The sequence below is a fragment of the Perca fluviatilis genome, chromosome 23 (genome assembly GCF_010015445.1).
Source record: "Perca fluviatilis chromosome 23, GENO_Pfluv_1.0, whole genome shotgun sequence".
NCBI lineage: Eukaryota > Metazoa > Chordata > Actinopteri > Perciformes > Percidae > Perca > Perca fluviatilis.
Window position 1 is genome coordinate 6611284 of NC_053134.1, and position 23789 is coordinate 6635072.

The 23789-nt window shown below is 41.2% G+C and overlaps 1 protein-coding gene across 6 annotated transcripts in view; it reads left to right on the forward strand.

Annotated features, from left to right (window-relative positions):
* sfmbt2 (Scm like with four mbt domains 2) overlaps positions 1-23789 on the forward strand; it is a 57570-nt gene that overhangs the window by 32172 nt on the left and 1609 nt on the right. For all 6 annotated transcript variants that reach the window (XM_039791178.1, XM_039791183.1, XM_039791182.1 and 3 more), the window contains 15 exons: positions 46-134; positions 1429-1678; positions 2513-2610; positions 3649-3750; positions 5365-5595; positions 6417-6543; positions 6720-6833; positions 6925-6967; positions 9856-9923; positions 13391-13530; positions 13993-14102; positions 19939-20114; positions 20277-20446; positions 22589-22852; positions 23566-23691. In XM_039791178.1, the coding sequence (XP_039647112.1) occupies positions 46-134; positions 1429-1678; positions 2513-2610; positions 3649-3750; positions 5365-5595; positions 6417-6543; positions 6720-6833; positions 6925-6967; positions 9856-9923; positions 13391-13530; positions 13993-14102; positions 19939-20114; positions 20277-20446; positions 22589-22852; positions 23566-23691 (2108 nt within the window). The remainder of the gene's footprint in view (positions 1-45; positions 135-1428; positions 1679-2512; positions 2611-3648; positions 3751-5364; positions 5596-6416; positions 6544-6719; positions 6834-6924; positions 6968-9855; positions 9924-13390; positions 13531-13992; positions 14103-19938; positions 20115-20276; positions 20447-22588; positions 22853-23565; positions 23692-23789) is intronic.

Here is a 23789-nt window from a genome sequence, read left to right on the forward strand (position 1 = left end):
GTGTTTCTCAGTCTTGGCTCTGTGTTTTTTTTTGTCTCTTTGCAGCCATCAAGGAGAAATACAGCGACTGGACCGAGTTTCTGGTTCAGGACCTGACCGGCGCCAGGACGGCACCGGCCAACCTGCTGGAGGGGGTGAGTGTGTTCCTATTGAGAACATTTCAGAGGGGAAGAGGGGAATCAAGATTCATATTTTCTACATATCAAATTTTAATTGTCTAATGTTGTGGTTCTCACTACACATGCTTGCTGACAGAAAGGAAAACACAGAACTTAATATAGTTGCTGAATAGGATGCTACAGAGGAGGGAGAATACATTTAACCAGCCTGATTTTCAATGAATGCAAATTTTCTTTAGCTCTTACTGCAGGACCTTATTAGAAAATAGAGGAAGGATTAGTTCTCTGTAATATGAGCTATATGAGCACAGCTGACCGTTAAGTTAACCAGTCCCAATCGAATCCACTTTCTGAACAAAACATTTTGGCCTTTTTGTGCCTTTCTTTGAAAAAGGGGGCAGCAGAAATATGACAGGAAATGAGGAGAGAGAAAGAGGGCCAGAAAGAGAGAGTATAGATATAAATAAATAAATAAATAGAGGAAGAATTTACACAAGGATATCACTCACACACAACTAACCGTTAACTGGTCTCGATCAAAGCACATTTCTGACAGAAACATTTTGTGCCTTTTATTTTGGGTCTTTTGTTACATGACTGGGAATTACATGCAAAAAAGGACCCTGGCCGGAGTTGACACAGGGACATTGGGGTTAATATTGGTTGCCTTAAACACTCAATGGGGTGCCCCTGTCTGGCGGAGAGTTAGATGAGAGATTGATACCACTCTAATGTCTGGACAGTAAATATCTAGCTGGAGCCAGCAGGCCGCTGCTGGCTGTAGCCTGATATATAACAGACAGAGATGAGAGTGATATCAACCTAATTCTCTAACCCTCTGCAAGAAAGCAAATAAGTGTATTTCTCAGAATGTCAAATGATAGCTTTAAACTAAAAGGACACCACACAAAAGAAAGCTCTTAAAAATGTGCAAAAACAAATCTTTTACACTTTCTCTAAGCAAGAATTTTTTGGGGCGTTAGTTGACTTCTTGTGAGTTTTCTGTCTCAATTATCTCTCAAAAAACATGAATGGCAGCATCTATTTTTCAGCTAATGGAGTTCAGGTGGGCAGGCTAACAAACTAACCTACCTGGATCCCTATACGGTCAGATAACATGGTCAGGTTCAACTAACGGCTAGGCTAATTTCTTTTTTTATTGAGGCTATATAACATTGACTTCCTCTTTTGTTACTTATTTAGTAACACTAACAGTTCTGTAGGAGGTTATACTCCTCCAATAAACCAATGAGATGATCTTTTGAGATTTTTGAACACCACTCTCTCTCTCTCTGTGTCTCTCTCTCAGCCTCTGAGAGGTAAGAACACCATGGATCTGATCGTCGAGGGCTCAGTCCTGGAGCTTCAGGACGTCTTGAGCCCGTTGCTTTACTGGCCTGTCCGAGTCATCCAGAACGTCGGAGGTAGACTCTGTCTGCGCTACGCCGGTCTCTCTGAAGACCACCAGGCTCAGGACACCTGGCTGTTCTACCTGGACGTCAGGCTTCGCCCGCTCGGCTGGGCTCTGGAAAACCGGCTCGCCTTAGAACCGCCTACAGGTGATACTCTAATCTGCTTGCACCTTTTCATTTACTGCCGGCCCAAAACTGCTGTGGACAAGGACTTTAAGTTTCTCAGAACATAATTACAGTGTCTACAAGAAACTGAATGATACTTAACGCAGCCTCTTCTCATGAACCATACGTTCGTAAAGCCACGGAAAGATAAGCACTCTAATTCGTATGATTTCCACGTTTTTTTTTGCTGGGCGCACCACATTGACTGCTGCTGTATAAGAACGCGGCTGGCCGCGTAGGGAGGTGGTCAGGGTGATGGGTGGGCGTTAAAACACAGGGCCACAGAGTGGAGTTCGCTTCCCGGGGAAAACAAAAGACTTTCACCCATTTAGGCTTTAAACGATTAGCGAAAATTGTTGGCGATTAATCTGTGAATTCAAAATTCATGCCTCTAAAAACATAATAAAATAACATTTTCCCTTTAGATTTGTATGCTCTTCCAACGATTGCAAACATGCCAGGCTTGGGATTTTGGGGAAATGGTGTACAAAATGGTGCACAAAATAGGATGCAATGGTGCATCGTACAGCTGCTGTGAATTGTTACAGATTATATATTTAATAATGTAAAACGATGTTGTTGTTTTTGTAAATTTAAAGAGATTCAAGTGGAAATTTAAGCAGATTTATGAAATTTATTTAATTAAAATGCAAGACAATATAGGTTGTGCAAACCGTTTTTGATTTGTGACAATTGATGACGGTTTACAGAAGCTGCATGAGTATTAAAAGGAACTGCCTTAATTAATTTTAATTAAGTTGCAATGTAAGGGCCAATCTGCACCTCTTAATGTCACATAACCTTTCCACTCCTCAGGACTCAGGTCTCTAAAGAGCGCCCCCGACTGGCAGGAGGCTCTGGAGGACGCTCAACTTGACGGACAGAAGAACCCTCTGCCGCTCGAGGTGTTCAAGGTGAGGGTGTGGTATGGTGTGTGTTTGTGTGTGCGTGTGAGAGAAAGCTATTAAATTAATTCAGGTGCACCCGTACAGAGAGCCAGCGAGGCACGACATCTCGCTGCTGAATACACTCTGGATGTGTGTGTGTGTGCGTGCGTGCGTGCGTGCGTGCGTGCGTGCGTGCGTATGTGCGTGCGTGCGTGCGTGCATGCATGTGTTTCAGACATGACATATTTCAAGGAAATGATTTAGAAAATATGTAGTTGTAAAACAAAGTGTTACAGAATAATGAGTGAATTGATTCAAGCTGTATGAGGATAAGGTCTTATATAAGTACATGTATTTATTTGCCATGTGGTTGCGCATCACAATTAAAATCCTGCTATCTATTTGTATGCTTATGCAATATTATTCATACACGACAATTCTGCCATCATTTTCATTAGCAGGGAGATCCACTGCATCAAACACTCCTGAACTAGAAGTAACAGAAAAAGTTTGCTAATGGCAAGAACTAGAATAAAATAAATGACAAAATGTTTTGACCAAAACATTGTCCAATCAACAAACAGACTGGAATAAATTGAACTTATTCACATTCACTGATAAGGACCTGAGACTTGGTAGATAATACAATGTGATGAAGCTACAACAACATCCACAACTGAGGTTACACAGTGCTTCATCAAACCTGACAAGCTGTCACTGAGTCACTTTGAAATCAAAGGCAATATTTGTTTTTCCATCATACAGGAAGTGAAGTTTACGTTTCCAGTTTAGAATGGATAAAAGAAGAAGAACTGGGTAGTTATAAGAAGTGGCCACATGGCTGAAATGTGAATCACACAGTTTATCAGTAAAAAAGCAATAATTCATTTTTATTTTTGGCCTAATGATCGCCACCATCCCAAGATGATGGCGATAACATTTTGCCTCGTTCATTACCGTACAGGCCCACCCAGCAGGGTTTGCATGACCTACATTGTCTTGCATGTGTGTGCATTAACAAAAGTGGAGCACATTTGTCTAAAAGTCTTGACTTTACTGTGTCAGGACCATGTAGACCTGCCCGAGCACTCCTTCAAGACGGGGATGAAGCTGGAGATGGTTTCTCCGTGGGAGCAGCTACAGATCTGCCCCGTTTCTGTCACCAAGGTGAGTCACACTGAAAACAATGTCTTAACTATATATATATATATATATATATATATATATATATATATATATATATATGTATGTGTGTGTGTGTGTGTGTGTGTGTGTGTGTGTGTGTGTGTGTGTGTGTGTGTGTGTGTGTGTGTGTGTGTGTGTGTGATATATATCAAGCAAATTTCTCCCTCGAGTATTCCTCAGCTGCCTTCATTAATGTGGCATTGCATCTTTAACATGTTTCTGTCAAGAAGGTAGCCTTGTTCCTTGGGTTTCCAGTGACTGGAAGTTCTTGGGTATTTTATCTCATAATAAAATAAAAATAAGACTTAAATATGTAGACTTATAGGTGTTGCTTTATAAAGTAGACTCACTGCATGACATCCAAGTCCTCTGTTTTGGGGAATAAAGCTGTAAATATTCAATATTTTGTGCCAGTATTCAATAGGTTTAAAGATACAAAAGGAACTATAAATCTTGAAGTTTCCTCCCAGCTCAATGCTGATGTTTCGAAAGATTGTGGCATTGAAGTAGTTCGGGCTAATAATGGGTTCTACATCAAAATAAGGAAGTGTACATGTGCCAATCTTCTGAGAAATGCAAAAAAAAAAAAGTTTAAATTTAACACAAAGAAATATAAAAAATGAAGGTTTTGAAACTGCACAACTTTAAATTTCCTATTTGAATTTTCCAAGAAGGAAACTTAAGGCCCTGACACACCAACCCGATTATCGGCCATCGGACAGTCTGGCGAGGTCAGTGACTCGAGTCTGTTCGGTGTGTTCCTTGCCGTCGTCAGCCGGAGGATCCATCAGCCTTCATTTAGGCGATCTGACTTGTTGAATCAGAAGGCGAGGAGTCGGACTCAATGACCAATCTGATTGGTGGAGCGCTAACCCGGAAATGACAAGCGAACGCCTCTCAAAATCTGACGAAAATCTTTTAAACTGACCTTTGTGGATCTGAAATGAAGACGGTCAGCAACTGCATGGCCTATCTCTCGCTTAAAATGTTTTCAGAAACACGTTTTTTAGAAAAACTATTTTAGTAAAATACGAGATCGTATTCCGAACGAAGCCGCCATCATGGTCTGGCTTTGAAATCCGGGAGAAGCCAGACCCACGTGACGCGTTTGTCAAATCAGCTGCCGGTTTTCATTTTTTGGGCGACAATACAGATTAGTGTCGCCTGCTGTTATGGAGACGTATTACGTCTCACGCATGCGCAGAACGTACTCTCAAGTCGGCGTCACTTTGGTGTGTTCCGAGGCACTTTTTTTGACCAATTCAGGGAGGCAGTCAGTCCAACTGCCTTTTCTGCCGAAGGTCGGCCGTCGGGTTGGTGTGTCAGAGCCTTTAAAACATGAATTTAGCTGATGATTGTTTGTGTTTTTAAATTATATACATACATACATACATACATACATATATATATTTATGCATACATATGGGCCATCCAGCAATTTATGTTTTGCACTTCCACAGATAAAAAGAAAGAGGTCAAATCAATGCGGCAGAGGCTGACACGTCGAAAAACACTAAATTCCCAAATATTTTATACTTATACTGTGGAAGTCAATTAAAATGTTAAAAGTTCCTCCGCTCCTTTTTTCTCCTTCAGGTCTACAATGAGATCTACTTCCAGGTAACGCTGGACGATCTCTCCGTTGACGCTATGCCACGGTTTGTGCTGTGTCATGCCAACTCGCCCGGAATCCTGCCCGTCCAGTGGTGTCTAAAGAACGGCGTGGGTCTGGAGCGGCCCCGGGGCTACGAGGGCCAGGACTTTGACTGGGCCGACTATCTGAAGCTGGGCGGGACAGAGGCAGCCCCCGACGCCTGCTTCCCTGATGTAAGGCTGAAAAAAAAAAAACACGACACGACACGAACAAACATGCCTATTAACTCGATAATAAAGCCGCAAAGTAGGCTATCTTCCAACTCAGGACAGCGCCACTTCTCACAAATACAGATAGGATTGGAGATGAGAAGTTTAACTGACACGTAACCGCGATCAGCAGGGGACTGACAGCGACATAACCAATCACACTATGACAGATGCTCCACTTAGCACCAACTGCAATGTTTAATTTTAAATGAATGGAGCCTACTGGCAGTCTGGCACACGTGGGTGGTCAGTATTTTCCGTGGGAGCACCCACGGTATCGGCGCCTATGTTGACTTCCTCTAGCTTGGTAAAGGTTGGTGAACTATGTGAACACCAGAAACAATGATGGGGGGAAATCCCAGCATTTTATCATTCTATGTCTGACAAAGAGCTCAAATTTGCCAGGATATTCATCGCATTACCTGTAACAGATTGCAACCAAAGATGTTACTTGACCCTTTAGGTACACTGTAACATGCAATAAATCTGCAAAATCGCTGTTATTGCACCTCGTATGATGCAAAAATCAGGGTTGAATCAGTTTTCATATCCTGTAGTCTGAGTCCAGGTTTAGGTTGTCTGAGGTTAGATCATTGTCCTACATGTAAAATAAACTTGACCTCTCGGTACCCTTTTCCTCCTCTCTCTCTGTGTGTGTGTGTGTGTGTGTATGTGTGTGTGTGTGTGTGTGTGTGTGTGTGTGTGTGTGTGTGTGTGTGTGTGTGTGTGTGTGTGTGTGTGTGTGTGTGTGTGTGTGTGTGTGTGTGTGTGTGTGTGTGTTTCAGACATGGCAGAACAGAGGCTTTGCCAAGGACATGTGGCTGGAGGCGGTGAACCCTCACCGGCCAGCGGAGGTGTGTGTGGCTCAGATCACACAGGCCAGAGGATGCCTGCTGTGGCTCCGACTGGAAGGTACATACATTTGTGTGTGTGTGTGTGTGTGTGTGTGTGTGTGTGTGTGTGAGAAGGATTAAGTTTAGAAGGATTAAGTGTCACAGGGCTCCTGCTGTGTCTCAGAAAAAAACTGTGTTTGTGTGTGACAGCTCCCTCACCCCTCCTCTCTCTCTTTGCGGTCTACCTGTCTCCAGGTGTGGCGAAGCCTCTGTCAGAGTGTATCGTGGACGTCGAGTCCATGGACATCTTCCCTGTCGGCTGGTGCGAAGCCAACGCTTACCCTCTGACCCCTCCACTCAAACCTGTCTGTATGTACACACACACACAGAAACAAACACAACATTTACACATATTTACTTGGGAGTGACAGCTTAATGCAGACTCTCTCTTTTTCTGCAGGCCAGAAGCAGAAGAAGATAGCGGTGGTCCAGCCAGAGAAACAGTAAGACATTTATCGATCATAACTTATCACAGGTGGAGTTTGACTAATGTGAAGCTCATGCTGACATATCTTGGGAGTTGAAATCTGGTTCCCTCTTTCAAGATTGCATCGGTTTCATTGGACTCCGCCAAACAATATACAGACGGATAAAAAAAATAAAAATAAAAAAGAGTGCAGAAACATAAATAATTGCATATGCTTTAAAAATTATGAAAAACATGCGTTATAGCCTTCGCAGTCATCTGAATTCAACGCAATTGAAACTGATTCAAATTACTAATTTGCTTCACTAAATACAGTACATTTCGGAGGAAAGGATTATGTTTGGATAGTTGGGCATATAAATATGAAGAAGTAACACTTTTTTAAGATAATTTGTATGGGCATTTCCGCCTTTAATGATAGGACAGCTCAGACATGAAAGGGGAGGGGGGGACATGAAGGAAGAAACCATCACAGGTCGGATGCCAACCCTGGACCTTCTGCGTCGAGGAATAAACCTCTACATATGTGTGCCTGCTCTACCAACTGAGCTAACCGGCCACAACATTTTTAACTATTAAACAAAATGCATGATCTTTTCCCAACTTTACTCAAGAGTTTTTAACTCCCTAATTAAACCACAACAATGTTAATTATGCAGTATTGGCCAGGAGCAGTTATTGTAGGGAAAACAAATGGATGGTGGTGAACATTTTGCAGATATATTTAATGTTAGCAGCACATTTGCTAAAGCATGTAAGTTATAAATGAATGTAAATTCTAAGAAATAGGTTTGACCTGTTAACAAAGTTACCATTAAAAGGATTATCTATTACCTTTATGACCTCACATTTATTGATTAGTGCTCAAAACTAGTTGATTATACTGTACCGTCAGAATGTGAGTTTTGTAAATTCTTAATATTAAAAAAAAAAATATTTACATGTTGTGCCAAAAACCTGGATAGCTTTATCTCATTGGGCCTCAAAAATGTATTCAAATGAGACAACATGACAGAGGTTTAGAGGTCAAAACGTATAAACTTATAGACCAAACAATTATTCCATTAACGGAGAAAATAATCAGCAGATTAATCAATAATCATTGTAAGAACTGAACAATGAAGTGAAACAAAATAGCAATAAGTGATTATCAGGCTTTCTTGCAACTGGACAACTCCGAACTCTTGTGAATGTTAAATTGTTCGTAAGTAGGGATGTCCTGATCCTGATCACAAGTATTGGATCAGAGCCGCTATAGGCATTTTTTTATTGATCGGGGATCGGCATTTACCCCGATTACCTTACTCCGATCATTTACATCAGCTTGTAGTGATTGCCGCCTTTAACCACACACGCCCTGCGCCACAGACACACCACCAGACCACCTACAGTAGATGCCAGCACCTAGATGGCGCACGGCCACTCACCAGTGTCCGTCCAGAGTGTCTCGTAGCTTTCAGGCCCTTGGCAACAAGTAAAAAAAGTCTGTCTTTCTTAGCCATCCGTTTTTCTTTTTTTTTTTTTACAGAAGTGGATTACTTCAATTCTCCACACTTCTTCCGTCATTCCTCCAGGAAACCACGCTTACAGGCGGTTTTCCCCTGGAGCCGACACCGGAGTTAAACATGAGAAGAAAATCAAAGATTGACTATTAAGCACAATAGGCGTCACTTAGTTTAGTTTTCGTTGTCCAGCTGGGAACTTTAAACTGTAATTTTTGTTTGGGGGTTTGCTGGGATCCTGAAGCTTCGCTGAAGCGAACTGTTTTGGTGTTAAGAGAAAAGACCAATTTGCTGCTCTAAGTTAAATGTATTAAGCTTAAGACATTTTAATTACTTTGCTTACTTAGTTATTTTTGTTAAAAAAAACAGTGTGCATTTCTATTTTTTGAGCAATACAAGTGTCGGATCGGGACTCTGTATCGGCAGATATTCAATATTAGTTTTATTAGTCGTATGTAGGTTAACAAGGGTCAACGGTACGATGAAATGTATTTGGCGAGGGAACGGGTGAGCTCAGCAATCAAAGCATGAGCATGTAAAAGTTAAAATGCAAGATAAGATGGGATGACAAATACAATATAGCACTATATAAATATATCAAAATGAGGATTGTGTGTAAAAGTGACAAGTTTATCCAACATTATTGCACAAATGTAATGAGAAAAAGGACTGTGACATGGGATATGATAGAATGGAGTGAGATAAATAGATAAATAAAAATATAGCACCATGTACAGACATGAAAGAGGATTTTGTGTCCATTCAACATTCATTCAAACTGCTGCTCAATGTGCAAGATCACTCCCTCAGCCAATATACACTGTAATTTAACCACAGCCATCGTGTGTTTCACTTCAGTGTGGTGGAAAAATGGTTTCATTCACGGCCTTTTGTTTTCCATCTTTCTACCTGTGAGCCAGAACAACGTAAGAGTAGTAAAGGTTTCTAGAGAAAGCCCTCAAGGCTTTTCTCCCTTTCTGTCACTCCAAAGACATTAATTGAAACGGTGACTTTTTAGAGCAGAAATTGCTTTCCCGGGGTGCTGATTGATTTTGTTGACAAATGACATGTTACACTGTCGGCTGGCAAACGCAGCCCCGGGAGTACGAAGGGTGGGGTGGGGTGGGGGGGTTGGAGAGCAGGAGAAATATGACGGCTTCAGCAGCACTTTGTCAGCTCTCTCATCTAACCAATAATTCCATTTCTCACCTTCAGGGGAATCCTTTCATCAATACTTCTTCCTCTGCTTTCTAACCTACCTGCGTCTAAATCCGGCAGAAACCGTAGTATCTGTTGTGAAGATTGATCGGCTCAATGATTGCTCTGTTGTTTCCTGTCGGATTAGATCACTTGGATAATTGTATTGATTAGTTTGACTGTATTGATTGCCTTCCTCCTGCAGGTTGGCTCCGTCCCAGCCATTAGAGACGGCTCCTGTCAACCTCTGCCAGCCCGTCGCCATGGATCCAGGTAATCAACAGCCACGTTACACATGATTTACCTCTAGTAATTCATGCTAACGAGCTGCTGTGATGAGAGTTAAGGGGAAACCCCGCTTTTTAGATACTCAGTATTTTTTGTGTTTCTTTATAAGTCCCTTTCAGACATGAAACATGGCTTGTGATGGCTTTATGTCTTTATTTACACGTGACAGAACATTTACAACATTTGTAGTGCTCGCACGGTATTTGGCAAATGGTACGCACAAAGGGAGCTGAGTTGGAAAGTAAAGAATGTTTCTCGGTTCTGTAACAAGCTGCATCAATGCTAGATTTTAAATGTATTTTGCCATTGAAGGCTTAATTAACGACTATTGTGAGCCCGAGAGAGGCCTCCTCCTCTCACTGAGCGACCGTGAATTCCTCTCATTAATTTCATCATTTATTATTAGGTAGTGTGTTCTACTGCCTCCCTGTTTTCTAATGTTGGACAGTGCACAAGTATTGAATGAACACAGGTTAAGTCATTTAATTCCTATTTGCTCACATGCCGTATTTAAAACGCTGGATATTAATTTATTCACTCATTTCCTCTTTAGTGAAGTTTTTTCTCTCTCTCACATAAAGCAATATACTACAAAAATGATTATTTCCCTGCGTGCTTACTGAATGGTGCTGCAAAGGAAATCCTTGTTTATCGCTAATGCATTAGAGAACATTTTTTCTGCTATCAGATTTTACTGTAGCTGCACTCTACTACTGTATGTCTGTTTTGGCCAGTTTTCAGCTGGAACCAAAAAATACACCCACAGACAAAAACAAAGAGCCAGAAATGCTGCATCCTTTTTTTTTTTTTTAAGGTCTTTTAAAGAAAATGTCAGTTTCTTTTACAACTGTAGTTTTATTTTTGTAGTTTTATCCATTTTCTGTTATCCATGTTAACACACAATTTATAACTAAGTGCACATGGCAGTCCACCACACAAGCAATCACACACGTTTTAAATAAGCCTTCTAGTTAAACACAATATGTAAACCATTTATTTAAAAGTAAAAATGAATGTTTAGGTTGACCTTTTCACCTGTTGTTAACATCTGAATTTTAGTCATACAGTTTAAAAGGACAAAGAAGAAATAAATCACAATAATAAGTACCTAAAATAACTGGGTTAAAGCAACAATTGGATTAAAGCCAAAATTTGGAAAACAAGGCCCAAGTAAAAAATACTTAACCCGAGCAAAGTTAGGTGTATTTTTGAGTGCATTTCAGCAGACCAATCTGAAAGATTCAGTGTTATGTTTGGGGTGGATCTGTATGTAAACAACATGTATGTTAAAGCACAAAGAGAGCGGTGGGCTACGCGATGTTTCCAGGAGACCCTTGCCCTATTTTTCCAAGTTCCCTGTGTAAAAACACCCACTCACCTATGCATATTCATCCCCTCACCTAATTACTATTCATCCCTAGCGGTGCTGTTCCAGGTGCCGGCGGTAGTCGGGGGGCTGCAGGAAGGGCAGAGTGCAGATTTGTTATGTCGACCCTCATTTATCTCTGAAGGGGGAGGGGGAGGGGGGGTCACATGAACAGGATGTACTCTTGGTCTCTGAATTCACCTCTGTGGTGAAATGCTTAGAGTCACATACTAGTGATGTACAAGAATATAAGAAAAACTGTTACACATGCTTCTTAGGCAGCAAAATAGCATTAAAAGAATAAAGCATGGACTGGGGGCACTGAAACCCTATTTTCTTAATCAGCTTCTTGATCTTCGCAATGGCTTCCCACTATTTTCTGCCAAAGTAACAACAGTTATGGATGTTTTACATGACAGATTTGTATATTTGTTGTTTTTCTCTGTGCTCTTCTTACTGGTTTGGAGTGGGCGGGGTTCAGTGGGGTTCTTTGAAAAACTCAGGATCTACCCACATTTGAATCAGAATGTGTCAGATAGCTGTGAGATTGTTTGGTCACAGTCAATAAAATCTGATCAAACCACACCCACACAGTCCACGTTAAGCAGATTAGCGTTTTTTTTGTTTTGTTTTTTTGCGTTAAACTATAGAAATAACACCTATAAATATTTTGTATGTGATTACTGTGTATTTAGTAACGAATAATTCATAATCCAACCACCAGGTGTAATCCGCAAGTTTGAGCTAAACGGCTCCTGTAGCCAGGAGTACTTTGCATTCTGAGATACGGCAGAGCACGAAAACTTTAGCAGTCTGAAGGCAGCACGTCTTTCGTGCGAAGCAGTATAGTTTTATCCAGACATTTCCTCAAGTGCATTTGGCATTTTGCTGGTATAGTTTCGCCTGGTATATTGCCGAGATAATTACCAAGGTATGAGCAAATGCCAACTCTGCCGTTGCTACATTTTAAATTGCATAGCAATGTTTCTCTCACAGAAATATTCACTAGTCCAGAACATATGACCCTGCTGTGTTTACTTATTCCTGCGCCAGACACATCCGACCAATAAGCTAAGTGAACATTGTCATGTGGTTTTGTAGCAATGCATTTCGATTTGCTTGAAAAAAAGAAGAAAATAAACCTACCCAATGAACGATTAGTCGAATACTCGGGTCCAGCCTTAGTTTGAAAACGCCCCTAAGACATTTGCATGAAAACAAGTTAATAAAAGTGAGAGAAAGAAGAAACCGATCCAACTGACAATGAAAATAATGAATGTGCAATCAAACTGCATCCTAACATTGCAGCTGAGCTGGACAACACTGTTCCAGCTGCATGTCTGCAACTGTTGCAGAATGTAGTCGCAAAGCTTTGGATTAATTGAACACAAAAATCTTATCGTTGCTGTTCTGGTCACATTACACTGGATCCTAGTTCATTTAAATGCCTTTTCAAATACAATAAAGTGCATTAACATTAATTAACAGCACAATAACAAAAGTAGCCAAGGACTGCTTCGATGTATCTAGTCACACATTCATTCATATTTAGTTCAATGTTTTTTCAGTGTGCTGTCCGGAAGATTGCATGGGACTCGAACGTGTGAAGTTTGTGTTTTGTTGTGGTTGTGTCTTTAGAATTCAGTGTAAGATCCTTTTAAATATAATATTCTGCACCAAGATTACTCAGATCTGGCAACCAAACGCTGCTAAAACTTCTATAGTCCAGGATTAAGGGTTTAATTATGTTTTATTTTTCAAACTCAGTCAGTCAGTCTGTGTTTGACTGAAATGGGGATTTAATACAGCAGCTTAGGAAGAACGCAAATTAGAGCCGAGACTAAATCTTCAGTATGAAAAAAGAACCGAAAAATTAAAAGTTAGATTAAGTTTATTCTTAGATGTCAGACAATACAAACCATGGTTCATTTGTATGTGTGCTTTTATTAAGATGACTCAATGTAGTGATGATTAATTACTTATTACTTTGTGTCTAAAGAGATGATTATTGACCGTAGCCAAGTTTACATGTATCATATTAAGTTCCATGTTAGTTAACATTTCTGTTTATGGTCCTTTATCCCAGGCTCAGTCAATGGCAGATACTGCTGCTCCAAGATTTTTGTCAACCACCGCTGTTTCTCAGGACCCTACCTCAACAAGGGACGCATCGCGGAGCTGCCGCAGGCCGTCGGGCCCGGAAAATGCACGCTGGTCCTCAAAGAGGTGGGCTGATGTTAGAAGCAGTGGGGGGGAGACGAAGAGGAACAGGTTTAATCAAAGAGTTACACACTTTCAAAGGGAGAGGAGGGCCGATGGAGATTGGGAGAGGGGGAGGAGGTGAAAGATGGAGGGTGAGACAGCGGTGTCTTGTTAACCACCTGCAGTTTCCCAGCAGTGCCTTCATTTTAATGTGAGGAGCTGTCAGTCAAGTGTGTTTACACATGCACACCGCCACTACCGCTCAGCAAAACAGCCTCTTAATTTCTCCAGAGACTGTTTGTACGTGCACATGCACGTTCTGTGTTTGTGTGCGCATGCACAAATGCCCACGATTTATAAAGACGAGTGTGATCTGCGTTTGTCCTCCTTCATGTTTGTGCAGTTACTCGGATTCTTCCTGAGATTTGTTCAGTTGAACCAGGAGTTTATTATTTTTTTAATCTGCGCTCTGCTTTTTGGCTCCAGCTGCTGAGCATGCTGATCAATGCCGCCTACAAGCCTGGACGAGTCCTGAAGGAGCTGCAGGATCTGGAGGATACAAGCTGGGACAGCCAAGAGGAGACCCTCAAAGCCAAGTGAGGAAACCAAAATACACAGAAGTGCAAAAGAACGTTTAGCAAAAAAGAAAAGAACAGACTTTCCCTGTTTGATTTGGTCATTTTGAAGGGCAATGAAGTCATACAATTACATGCCTTTTTGGATTTCATGCTTAATGTATTATAAATCATAATAAATCAGACTATGACCACATTTTCCCCGGAAATCAGTAGCAGGCCTCTCAGAAGAGCCTGGTGGTTTTCCTCTCGCTGTCCCTACGAGTCCATTTTGGCTCCCTTCATTGAATTTTCTGATGTTATTTTCTGTGTGAGGTCTGCATTTTATTCCACTGCTGGCTGCATGGGGCCAAATTATTTCACAGCTCCAGGCTGCATGCTCTGTGTTTTCTAATTGAAAAACTGCCCCATTATTTCTGGCTAAAACGAGAAAGATGTGGCCAGTCGTAGGTTCTGGTGAGTCACCTGTGTTATACTGCAGAGCACAGTGATCACATTCATGCATGAATGTTTTGACAACTCGACCAAAGGAGTTACTTTTAATTTTTTGGGGGCATTTGCTGCCCAGAGAGCCACGTCATCCGAGGGGACTTATTAGCAGCTCTGATTTTAACTTAATTATCACAGGAGAAATGTTATATTATCGCCAACTTAATATCTGAGGGTTTTGACATTTCAAGATGTTACTTTAGACCAGTGGTTCTCAGCCTTTTTGGGGCCAGCACCCCCCTATCCAGTATCCAGGTCCCTTACTGCCCTGAATATTAATGATTAGGTCCTATTATGGTTATGATAATTATTATTGTTGTTATTAGTCCTATTATTGTTGTTACTATTGTTATCAAAAATCATCAGAAAATCACATTGAATGAAAAATGTTTGACAGCTGAGTTCATAGACTTATTAAAGGGGTGATAGAATGATTATATAGGGTATTTCACACTGTTCCTTAAGGTCTCCTAATGGGGTATGTAACATTGGTTGGGCTGAAAATGGCCTGGTTGATATTTTATTGGCCCTTAGGCATCCCTGTGTTTTGGCCCTATTTCTAACAAGAGCTTTTCTTCCAAATATGGTATGCTCATGAATATTTAGATGAGCTGCGCACAGATTGGTTGAGCGAATCCCCATACACACACATTGGAGACGAGACAGTAGGTCTCATATTTCAGACACTACAATGTTTCATTACCAAATTCACTTCAGAGACTTTTTTTAATGCGAGAAATCAACTATATAAAGCTCAAATATGGGCTGTTTTACGAAAAATTGATGGCTAATTGACCTCTCGCTGGCCCCTCCCCCAAAACGTCCATTGTCCAATCACACATCATAGCAACCGTTACTATGTGAGCAGGTCCGACAAACATTGACTCCAAGCAAGATGGTGAAGCGGTGCGCCCACGGCGTTTGTAAATCGGACACTAGATACCCCCTCTTAATACATCCATGGATAACCCGAGAGATTGTCTGGAGGAGTTGTGTTTAAATATCACGCCCCAATATATTCTCGGTTTTGAGGCCTTGCCCCTACAATTTACGACATGGCGAGACGTAATCCAGCTGAGAAGCGGCACTTTTCAGAGGTGGAGATTGAAACCCTGATATCTCAGGTTCATTTGTACTAACGTGTGTACTATTTGGCAGCCTGAAAACTGTTATTAAAGACTGTATAAAGAATGCGGAATGGAAAGAGATCACTGATGCGGTCAACAGTGTTGCCGTGGTAAATCGGACTCCAGCTGAAGTTTATTTAATTTATAGCCTACATCCTTGACGCATGTATTCTATAGTCCTAATAGTAATATACAGGTTTATATTGCAATCTCTTAGGCCTACATGTAGGTGTACTTATATTTAAATAAACACACAGTAGCAGAGTTTATGTAGTGTCTTTTTTTTACTCATGTTTTTTTTCATGAGTCAGAACGAGGGCCAACGTGAGCGGTGCCTACAATGGATAAAACAGTGTGGACGGCCCCACTCCCAGTTAAATGTGTCGAACATTACGAAGCATAAATACGTCTGCTCAAAGCTAAGGCTAACAGCTAACTAGTTACCGTGTTGTCTAGATCTACTAACTAGAGGCAAGAACACAAATTGGACCAAAGTTATGATTACCATGGATATCATTGCCAGAATGTTAACCTCCTCTCTAAGCTAAGTTTAACGAGCCCTTTAGCTTTAGCCAACATTAGTTAACATGTTAGCTAACGCTAGCTACATTAGTTGCTGTTGTGTTGGGTCTTTGAGCTCCCCAACTTTATTTTTCGTCAGTTTACAACAAAGTCGAACATTTGAATACATCCCTTCGCTGCATACTGTAACCCCTTTTGCCTCGATCTGGAGGATATCGCGGAGGTATTGCTCCAAAAAAGGTCACTGACACGTACGGGTATACCTCTTCCCGTCATGGCAATCTGTCGCGCTGGTCGTGTTTCACCATTTGTTTGTCGGACGTAGCAACAGTAACTAAGGGGGGCGGGGCTTGGCGAAAGGCTAATTGCAAATTTGGTAAGACGTGTCAGACTTTAGGAGCTCCACACAAGTCTGACGAGAAAGCGGCAGCCTACTGGGCTCCATACCCAGGGAAAAGTCACCCTTTGTGGATTACTGCACTACCGGGGCTCCGGAGCTGGGCGGCTGCTGGCATAACTATAGTATATTTACAGTTTGAATTTCATCACGCCACTTATATTACAAGTTCCCCAAGGTCTTATAAAGCTAACAGTTGTGTCCGATTTCAATTTAAGGCATTTTTGTGAACGTGAGGGGTCTTGTTAGGAGGAGGAGCAGCTAGCTTTCGGCATAACTATATTATATTTACAGTTTGGATTTCATCACGGCACTTATATTACAGGTTTCCCAAGGTCCGATTTCAATTTAATGCATTTTTGTGAATATGAGAGGTTTCGTTAACTGCTAGTGTCCCTTCAATCCAATGGGTAAAGATAGCGGCTAGCTAGCTACACTTTCGGCATAACTATAGTATATTTACACTTTGAATTTCGTCACGGCATGTATATCACAGCTACAAAAAGGTCTTACAAAGCTTAGCTAACACTTGTCCGATTTCAATTTAATGCATTTTTGTGAATTTCAGAGGTCTCGTTAGGAGGAGGCTAGCTAGCTCTCATTGGTGGACTCCAGCTCACCGCGGGCTCTATCACTGAGACTCACGGACAAGAGGCGCTTATTTCCCCGATCGTTTGTTTAAATAACTCAACACATATCCATTATAAGATTAACTGGAACCTGCGGTAAGATATTGCAGGCATAACAAGCTCACTGACTGCGCTCTCAGTCAGTCACCGGCCGGCCGGTAGCAGGAAGAGGGGAGGGAGAACAGCGAGCTGCAGGCCCTGGAGCTCTGTCAGGGCAGCGGCGTTTGGTAGTCCGATGTAGCAACCCGGGTATCACCGGCCGCTGAACTCCGACACACATTGCAATTTTCGTAAAACTGCCCATATTTGAGCTTTACATAGTTGATTTCTCGCATAAAAAAAGTTTCAGAAGTGAACTACCTGATCTCAGGTCAGCGGTGTAGCCTATGTAAATGTTGGGGTGTGACAAAGAGAGAGACTAGAGACAAATGAGGAGGAGCCACCGAGTTGACGTCAACTCTGTGGCTCTTTGGGATTTGCCCGTTTTCAGAGGTAGTTTCAAATTGTGAGATTTGCAGAAGAAAGAGGTGTCAATGGGATTTTGAGGTTCTAAGTATCTCCTATTTACCCACCAAACTAATTTTTCAACTATGACAAGGTAAAATCGGTTTTGCATTATATCACCCCTTTTAAAGATAAATTATGTTAACGTTTAAAATAGACTATAAAGTTCATGACAAGACCGATTAATAACGCTGCAGTACGGAGTTTATATAAGATGATACTCTGACGTCCCATTCCCCTGAAGGCAGCACAGAGCTGCGCCACACAAAGCCTAAAGAAACACTAAAGAGAAGAAGAGTTACGATCCACCGTCTCGTCCAGTCGCAGTGGCGTAAACTGGCCGGTTTTAATGTTGCAGACCACGTTTTTTTGCAAGTAGTTTAAAGTGTAAACTCATATTGTTGTGAACATTTGCCCCCAAAGGCACCTCAATGCCCTTCTTTCCACAATATTGCTTCTAGCGCCCCCTGCCTGTACCACCCCCGTTGAGAAACACTGCTTTAGACTGTGGGAACTTGTGATGGGCATTTTGTTTCCCAAAATGTATTGACATTTTACACACCAAATGGTTAATCGTTTTATCAACCAAAAAAAGACAGATTAATAAATAATACAAAAATTATCATTAGCTGCAGCCCTAACATGTTTTACATGTATTGCTAATTGGTGGTACAAAATGCTGGATCATACAGCCAGCAGCAAGCGTTGAAGGAGAGGTTCACAACAAAAGTCTGTGCTCAGACAATCGTCAGACACCCATATGGACACTGAAACAGGTTTTGTTTGCTGTAATCATTGCTACTGTTAAAAATACGCTCCAATGTTTATCCAAAAGCTAATTTTAGGCTTCCTAAGTCTGAGTTAAACAAATCAAGTGTGTATCTTCCAGGTGTTGCTGTACACAAAATCCCCTCCTTCTTACACTCCCTGCACTGCAACAGGGAGACACTGTCCAGGGAAACATAGGGAGGGAATGTTATACTTAAAAGATTAAGAATAAATGTCTTTGTAAAACATAGACTTCACTTGCTTAGACCGCTGAAGTCTCACATTAACTCATATTATCTCAGATAAACTTAGGAATACATTTTGCACAAAACGAAAACTGTGGATTTTGTTCACCATCGCTTACATCAAATGTGCATTAGGCAGTATGAACAGCATGTTCATGTGGGCATCTGGCTATATTTTTAAGACTAAAATGAAGAAATGGTGAAACTATCTTTAAATTTGTGTATGGTTGCAGCAAGAAAGAAAAAAATGTATACATGTAACTTAGACCAGGCATCATCAGGATCCCCATGTTTCAAAAAAGGGTTCAATTACATGCTTTGGATTTTACAAATAGATCGGTTAAGATCACGGACTCATCTAATCCACAAGAGATTAAGGAATATATCATGTCCAGTAGTCCGTTTTAGCGGATGTACTGGGCTGCTTTCCCTTCCGCTATCTCCGCTAACTATATTTTACAAGGGCATCGTCGCTGCATCCAGAGCTTAGTGACGATTGTGATTGGTTTAAAAAAAACAAAAAACAAGGCAGAGCGCTTTTGTCCCCCTATCCCAGAATGTTAAGATGTGTAGCCAGACTTTATTCTAGCGCTGTGGAGATAGGTCTGCAGTTTTTAACGTGCATGGTAAAACGTCTTTACCATTTAGTCATTTAAATTCAACAGGGAGAAACTCTTCTTCCTGGTTATAAATATATTTATTTGTATTGCTTCATTATTTCTCTGTCTTGGTGATAAGTGAAGTTAAAAACCTGAGAAACAGTAACAAAAAACAAAACTTATTAGGGTTTAGGGTCTACAGATATAATCTCAGCCTTAATCTGTGTCTGTTTGAATGTTTAAGAAGTCACTCAGAAGAAGTCAATCTCACATCAGATTGCAGATCAGATTTGTCCCTGAGCGCTGCCAGCAGATCAGCTCACCTTTCCTAACCTTAGCCATTTGATGGGAGATTGCAAAATCGACCGTGCGTCATACTCCGCTCTCCTGGATAATCCTCATCAACCAGACAATCTGACATCAAACATCATAACTGCGCCGGCCATCATCATATATTGTTGAGTGCTTTTGATGGATTACGCTTTCATTATGCATTGTTCTCATAAATAAAAGTGTAAATACTGGCTGAAAATGTCCCCACATCCCTCCCCGTGCTTGCCCTTCCTTTTTTCCCCAGATATAAAGGGAAAACTTATCGCTCCACCATCCGGATAGTCCGCCTCGCAGACCAGATCCCAGACTTCTGCCGTAAGGTGTGCGTGAAGCTGCAGTGCTGCCCCAACCTCTTCAGCCCCGTCCTCGTCACCGACAAGTGCCCGGAGAACTGCTTCGTTCAGACGAAAACCAAATACAGTGAGTCTCTGTAATTACTCGCATCACTTCCTGCACCACCACAGCTATGAAGAAGACCCCAAATCAAAGCTTGTGACACTGCAGGGTGTATAATTGCCTCTGATGAGTAGCTAGGATTTGTTTTGGGGCGTATTGTTTTCAACATCTGCTGTGCGTCCGCAGCCTATTACTATGGGAAGAAGAGGAAGCTGTCCAAGCCGATGGGAGGAGAGGAGGCAGCCGAGGGAGACCTGGCCAAGCCGACGCGCCGCAGGAAGAAGAGGAAAGCTATCTTTGTGCAGAAGAAGAGACGCTCGTCCGCTGTGGACTACACTCCTGCTGGCTCACCGCAGGTTAGATAACACTTCTCTTCTTTCTTCTTCTCTTGTTTTGTGTAAACGGGGCGTCCTGTCAGCTCCTGCTCACGCTAAAGGAGGATACTGAGTGTACAGTCATAATCCGGTGTATAAATATAAACATCCCTACATGTGACAGGAAGAAGAGGAGCTTTTTAAATTTAGTTTAGACAGCCTATAAGTTTACCCATCATCATTTTACACCAATTAAAGGCCTTTGATTTTGAATATGTGCTTTGGTTTTATGTGTGGTGTTGTAAAAGAAAAAAACTCTGTGATAAGTTGTTGTTTTGTGGGTGTTTTATGTTGTGCCACTAAAATGTGGAGCGTTTACTGGTCGGACTGGTTTTGGTCACCAAAAGGAATATTAAGCGATTGAGCCGAGTAGGGCTTTAACAAAATATTGTTTTCAATTGTAGTGTAGAAAAGGTTGCTTGGTTTGGAGAGCTATTGGTTAGTTGATCAATACAAAATTAATCGGCAACTATTTTAATAAATAAATCAATTATTTGAAATTTCTGAAAAGAAAAAGCTTGTTCTTGCTTCTCTAATGTTAAGTTTTTCTGTTCTGTTTTAAATCATTGCAAACTGAATGTATTTAGTTTGTGGACTGTGGATTGGACAAAACAAGATCTTTAAAGTTCTTCATCTTGAGCTGTGGGAAACTATAAAAAGTAATCTGCAGACTAATTGATCTTGAAAATAATCCTTAATTGTAGCTTTATTGTTTTGTTCAACCATCACTCCAAAACCCAAACATATTATGAAAAGCAGCAAAAGCCTCACAACTGAGAGGCTGGAACAAGGTGATTTTTGGCATTTTTGCGTGAAAAATAATACATTTTTATATATATAGATATACATTTTCCATTTAGCTAAATATGAATGTTTTGTATGTCTCATTGCTATACAACAACACAGTGAAGATTCAATAAGAAACTCTTGGAGAGCTTAACCAATCTGGGTTTGGAACCGGCTACTGGAACCCAACCCCAGGTAGCAAACTGATCCAACCCCTCTGACTTCTTGCTCTTAGTGGAAACTTGAAACTCTTGAGGACAACATGAGTCATGCCTAACGTCACTTACAAGGAACTAATCTCACATACTGTATGTTCCTGCCCAGCTAAAATGTCTCCTCTTGTTGTGACATCAATGAGACACCAGTGGAGCTGGAAAGTGGTCGAGTTTTAACATCAGATTAGACAAAATATTATGGGAATGTTTTTTATACCAACTGATCAAAATGTGATGTGGTAAAGTGGCACCATTTCTCACAAAATTGTATCTAACTTAATTTTTTGCGTTTCTATTACCAGACGTAAGAAGATGCAAACACCCATTTCTTCTTTAGATACAACTGCCCTTTTAATGATTCCTAGTAGTAGCCGCATCTGATAGGTTACATATTCTAATCTGCACTCATTTTGTATCATTGATTTAAATACTGAAAAGTATCTAAATATGTGCATCTCCTGATGGACACTGGCATTGCTATATTTAATGACGAGTATCAGCTAGTTGATTTAATACAGTCTAAAAATATCTAAAATCAAAGATCCATTCAAACAAGTTGCTAAATGAATGAAAATCTGAATGAAAATCTGCATGAATATGCATGTTGTAACCCTAACCCAATAATCAGTCAGAGGGAGCCCGGAAGGGCATCAGAATACAGCATAAAAAATCTGCTTAAAAATATAGGAAATAGATATAGTGAATAGATGGAACAGCACAATATTATTCTGCTAAATAAAACATCACATTCATTATTAATTTAACTTATTTTTTTAACAAAAATACAAATTGTATATCCAAATACAATACACCTTTTCTATAGGCTCAGTCTGCCAATTTAAAAAAAAAAACAATTCCAGCGCTGGTTTCATGTTATCAGAATTTTGGATGGTCATCATGGAAACATTAATTGGTCATGTGACAAGGGCTGGGAAAAGTGACAGTACTCTGATCCAATGGAAAGTACTCTGAGCCAATGGAAATCAAAACTGTCAGACTGACAGCACTCTAGCCCCCCTTCTAGCCCCGCCCCTGGTCTGAGGTCTTGTCAGAACCAGACTGAAGGCAAAACACAACACCTCCCCCTCCCCCATCTGACTCTAGGGCTTTCTTCCTCTTTCAGGACAGTGACGAGGATGAAGAGTTGGCATTGCAATCGGGCAGCGAAGGCACCAGCTCAGAGCCACGCGAGGACCACACAGACGCCTCCTCAGTGGAGGTGGCCAGCAGCCGCCCTCGCCGGGCCGTGACTCTGCGCAGGGCCTTCAGTGCCGGCAACACTACGGGCAGCCAGGAGGTCCCCGAGGGCCGCAGGAGGTCGACCCGCTCGCTGTCTGCGTACAACCAGAACAACAAGTACCAGCCACCCAAAGGACAAGACATGCAGGTGCAGACAGACAGACGGCTAGGATTGGGCATCGAGAAACGGTTCCAATTTGGAATCATTTCAAAACTTTTTTTATTGGAATAGTTTGGAAAATTTGGGTTTTGAATCCGATTATCGGTTTCAAATTGAATCCACAAGTTTAGGTTGCAGCTATGGAGCACAGTAAGCAACGCTCTAAAGTGTGCCTTTATATACCATTGAAAAAGCCCAGTAAAACTGTAATTCACCCTTGAATCAATTGAATATTTTTCATATCTGTGAAATAAGCATGTGACCGGTTTCCATTCACCCCCTCAAAGAATCTGAATCGAGATTAGGTAAGAACCGCAATCGAAAAGAAGAAATCGGAATTGGAATCACAATTGTTAAAATCAAAACGATGCTCAACCCTACAGACGGCACACTGATGGAGGTTCAACCCTCACGGTGGTCAGTAACGGCCATGTGTCGGGTTTAGTGACACAATGAAATCAATAGAAAAAAGGCAATTACAATTAAAAATGTAATTCTGTTACTTCTGGTTGATTTTTGGGAGAATTTTTTTTTTCTTGCGGTAGATCGTTAGTTGCAGCCCTTATTAAAAAACTTACTTGAACAAGAATGTTTTACCACCATGGATTGTTTAATATTGACCATATTCTGTCTTATATATACTATATCACATTATACTTTATCTGCCCAAACAACACGTGTGTTTTTTATGTGTGTGTCAGGTGGTGGAGGAGGAGGAGGGTCAGCTGGTTTTGGACAGAAATCCTCTGGAGTGGAGCGTAGACGAAGTCGTTCAGTTTATCAACTCTACTGACTGTGCGTCCCTGGCCAACATCTTCCAGGAGCAGGTACACATGTGCACAGACAGACAGACAGACAGACAGACAGAGACACACACACACACACACACACACACACACACACACACACACACACACACACTTGT